Genomic DNA, 4,201 nt, shown 5'->3' with positions numbered 1-4,201 from the left:
AGCGGCGCCTTGCTCCGCCAGTGGGGAGGTTTGTCTCCTCCGCGGCTTTGCTGACAGTAGCAAACCCAGGCACTGAGCAGCAAATAGCTAATTTGGAGTCACCCAGAGGTGAGGACAGTGGCATCTGTGTGGTCGTAAGCACTGCCCCACTCGATGCCTGGAGCCCCAGCTACTCCACGCTGTGGCCCAGCCCCTCGGCGCAGCCCCTCACCTGCAGCTTCTCGAAGACCTTCTTCTTTGGCTTGAGCTCGTCGTCGGGCTCCCCACCCTCATAGCCTTCCACGTAGACGCGCTCCCCGGCGCAGCACCCGGCCGGCGGGTCCAGGGGCTCCACCTGCCGCGGCTCCCCCCTTTTGGAAGCAGAGTCAGCCCGAGGCAGTACCCACCTGCCCCTCAGCACCACCAGGCCCTGGGGCAGGAGAGGGGGGGTCTGGACTGCACCCCTGGAGGGGTACGGCCCCTGTGCCCCTCTACCTCACCTGGAGGCACACAGCACCATGCCCTGCGACTCCACACCCCTCATCTTCTGGGGCTTGAGATTGCAAAGCAGCACCACCAGCCTGTCCTGCAGCTGCTCCTTGGGGACAAACTGCACCAGGCCACTGACCACGGTGCGGGGCTCGGGCTCGCCCACATCAATCTTCTCCACGTACAGGCTGTCAGCATCCGGGTGCTGCCAAGCAGAAGCAAGGTGAGGAGCAGAGAAGGGGACTGGGGTGGCAGAGAAGAAGGAGGCAGACCCTGCACACAAACCAAGTGCCCACGTCACCACGTGGGAAGGTTGCTCCCCTCTCCTCATTGCGCCCATACCTTTTCCACACTGATCACTTTGCCAACACGGATGTCCAACCGGGATGGGACCACATTCTCTGGCTCCGAGTTCTTGGTGCCCTTCTCTGCAGGCTCTGCAGTGCAAAGGGAACAGCTGTGCCACTGAGCATAAACCCAGGGAGCTGGCCAGGCCCCGGGGAGCACACAAGGACCCCCAAATCCTGCGGCCCACTGAATTCCCTGCTTGTCTCTGTACCAGAGAGCACAATCCCTCCTCCCCTTTGCTGGCCTCTCACACACCGGAGCAGCACATTGGCATCTGTCCTCTCCAGGGCAGGCAAACAGCCCTGGCATTGGCCTTTCCTCACCCTTCCTAATGCTCTCCGGGGCTGCTCCAGAGACTGAAGTTTCAGAACTTCTCTCTGACCTCAGCCCCTGGAGGAACTCTCTCCCACCCAGCCCTGTGTGGCCAAGGCCCCACTTCCCCGAGCTCCCAGCACCTCCTTACTGGCTTTGGACGGGTTGGGATACGCTGCATTGGTCAGCTTCTTCAGTTCTGGGCTGTTGAATTTCTCTCTGATGGGGTCAAGCAGTTTGTTTAGGGCCACTTCCACCGAGTTCTTCAGGTCTCCAGGATGAACAACCTGTATCGTGACAAACAGATGGGTTCCTGCACGGTTTCCTCCAGGGCAGGGTGAGCAGCAGGATTTGAATCAGTGATCTGAGGCCAGTAGGAACTGGAGACCAAGCCGGGTGGGGAGATGAACCCCAACCCTTGGCCTGATTCCCCCTTGGACATCAGAGCCCCTCTTCTGGACACTTCTGTTTGCAGCCTCAGCTCGGAACAGCTGAAAACAGTTAAACTGCTGCTCTTTTCCAGGATGTGGCTGACGTGGTCCTGTCCTGCACCAGGACAGCCAGTGCCCCCGCATCCTTCATCCATCCTCTCACCTTCAGGCTCTCCTGGCTGGGAGGACCTTGCCACCCTACAGCCACTGGGCCACACTCTATTCCACACCTCTTCCCGGTGCGGATTTCCATCTCCCACTGCTGCTCAGAGCCCTCCCACAGCACTCACCTGCTCAGCAAAGTCTTTCTCCAGGGCATCATAGGCTGTGTAGGTTTTGTTTCCTCCCCATTTTTCTTCTCGCAGAACCACAAACTCTGCGACACACAGATTTTAAGGCTCAGATTAACCCAAGCGGAGACTCAACCCTGCTCAGCCAGATAAACCACCCGCCTGACTTAGCTCAAGAGCTGACGGGGAACAGCAGCAGGGGCTGGGGAGGCAGCACGCAGAGGCAGCCTGCTTCAGGGGACACAAGCTCCCAACCCCTCCTCTTAACCACTGGAAAAACTAGACCCAGCATCTAAGCGTGGTGAGCCCCTCACCTGACTTGAGGGGAAAGAGGACGTGCTTGATGAAGGAGAGGACACCATTGTTCTCCACGTTCCCTGGCTCGCAGAAAGCCTTCTTCAACTTCTTCTTCACATCCTCCTTGCGGTCCAGAAGGTCAATCTTTGAGTCCTGCAAGAAGAGATTTCCGCAGCCCTTCACCCAACCTCTTGCCCCAGAGACAATTCATGCTGGAGTTGCTGCAACTTCTTCTTAGACCCCAGTGTGAGTGGAGAGAGAAGTCACCTTCTCCTAGGGTGCAGCCTCTCCACCTCCAGCCATTAACCCATCCCCCCGCAGAACCCCTGACCACAACCACCATTCAGGGACCAACCTCTTCTGACGAGCTCATTTTGCTCCCTGTCAGACCAGGAACCATCGGGTTCATCAAATGGACGCGCTTGGCATAGCCCAGGGAAGGAAGGTACTGGGAAAAAGCAAGGATGTAAGTCATGGACAACCCTCTTTGAAGATTGGCTTTAACTCACAATCCTTCTTTGCTCCTGCCTCCAGATAACTTGGGGACCCAGAATAACAGGACCCAAAAAGCTATCATGGGTTCACAAGGCACTGAGAGTCACAGCCAGGGATGGGCGGCAGCACTGTTCTGCACACCAGAGCCCCACGGACCATGAGAGCAGCAGCAGGAGCTGCGAAGAGCCCTGTGGTGCCAACCAAAATCACAGACATGCTTCTCCTAATGGATTCGCAAGTGTTGGAGCCCAGCGTCAGGCACCAGCATCGCAGGGAACTCACAAACACCCCCCATTCCTCACCTTTTCTGCAAAGGTGAATATCTTCCTCTGATCAACTCCTCCAAACTGTGCGTCGACCTTGAGGTACTCCTCATCCAGGGCCTGTGGAGAGACACATGCAGCCTTGAGACTGGATGCAAGACTCCATGCTCCAGCTGTGCATAACCTTCAGAGGTCCTGCCCATGCCCCAGGATCTGCCCAACCTCTGCCAGGGCACTCCTGCCCTGGGAAGGATGGGAGCTCTCCTGACTGCCTGCTGTCCTGCAGCTGGCCAGTGTCGCTGTAAAAGCAGCTCTGTTCTCAGGTCATGTTTGTGCTGCTGCCAGGTGTAATATTGGGGCGGAGTATAACAACCTTGGCGTTCGGCCTTATGTGTCCCTGCACTCCTGGCCAAGAAGCTCTCCCGACCTGCCTCGCCACGCACCTGCAGGCCTGGGTAGAGCAAACCGCTCAGCAAGGGGTGCTCCACCTGCTTCACCACCTCCGCTCCTGCCTTCTTCGCGTCATGCTGTGTCACCACGGACGAGAGGCGGTACACGTCCAGCGTGTACTCCCTGTGGGAAGGGATGGCACTGTTAGCACTGAGGAAAGGGGACATCTTTTAGAGCTGCTTCACACAAATGCTGGTTCTGGCCACATCGGGAGGAGCCAAGGCCTGGAGGCGCCTTCACTTTGTTTCCTGAATGACAGTGCCTGGGAGCAGGCTCAGGAACAGCAGAGCCCCAGGTCAGGCCCTCCCTTCCTGAGAGGACCAGGCACCCCAGGACTCACTTGCTGAGCTGGTAGTCAGTACCCCGGACGAACTTCAGCTTTTCCAGGGGCACCCCAATGCTCTCCAGCATGGCTTTGATCACGTTCTCGTAATAGCGGGTGCGCAACTCTAGCAGCTCCCAGGGGGCCTTCATGTTGTCTAGGTAAGCGTGGAGGTCAGCAAAGAGTATTGTCACCTAGTAAGCAGAGGGACAGAGTCAGTGCCACACGAGTCTGGGGAACTACACGTTCCCATCCATCAGCGTGGTGACAAAGTCCCATGGGGTCTGAGCTCCCAGCCTGGCCCCGTACCTCACACCCTGCCTTCAGGAAATCTGCGATCTTGGACATGGGCACGAAGTAGGCCACGTGTGGCTTGCCCGTGGTGGCGGTCCCCCAGTAGATCTTCAACTCTCGCTCCTTCAAGATGGCCATGAGCTTATCCTCCCCCAGCACCTCCTGTGGGGGACCAAGACACACATCTGGCACGGCTGAGCCCCCCGGGGAACACGCTGACGTGGCTGGGGG

General features: G+C 58.1%; 1 protein-coding gene across 1 annotated transcript; it reads right to left on the bottom strand.

Moving 5' to 3' along the window:
- Positions 1–211: 211 nt before the first annotated feature.
- Positions 212–4,132, bottom strand: YARS (tyrosyl-tRNA synthetase; the record flags this gene model as incomplete). Its single annotated transcript, XM_009700941.1, has 11 exons — positions 212–350; positions 480–673; positions 811–905; positions 1,280–1,415; positions 1,850–1,935; positions 2,164–2,299; positions 2,502–2,594; positions 2,944–3,024; positions 3,348–3,477; positions 3,695–3,870; positions 3,986–4,132. Coding segments are annotated over 11 exons (1,413 nt in total), but the record flags the coding sequence as incomplete, so codon positions are not given.
- Between the last annotated feature and the right edge of the window lie 69 nt (positions 4,133–4,201).

This window comes from Cariama cristata, unplaced genomic scaffold, assembly GCF_000690535.1.
Source record: "Cariama cristata isolate BGI_N322 unplaced genomic scaffold, ASM69053v1 scaffold33265, whole genome shotgun sequence".
NCBI classification, from domain to species: Eukaryota; Metazoa; Chordata; class Aves; order Cariamiformes; family Cariamidae; genus Cariama; species Cariama cristata.
The sequence above is the reverse complement of the archived record's forward strand: the minus strand, read 5'-3'. Positions and strand labels throughout refer to the sequence as shown.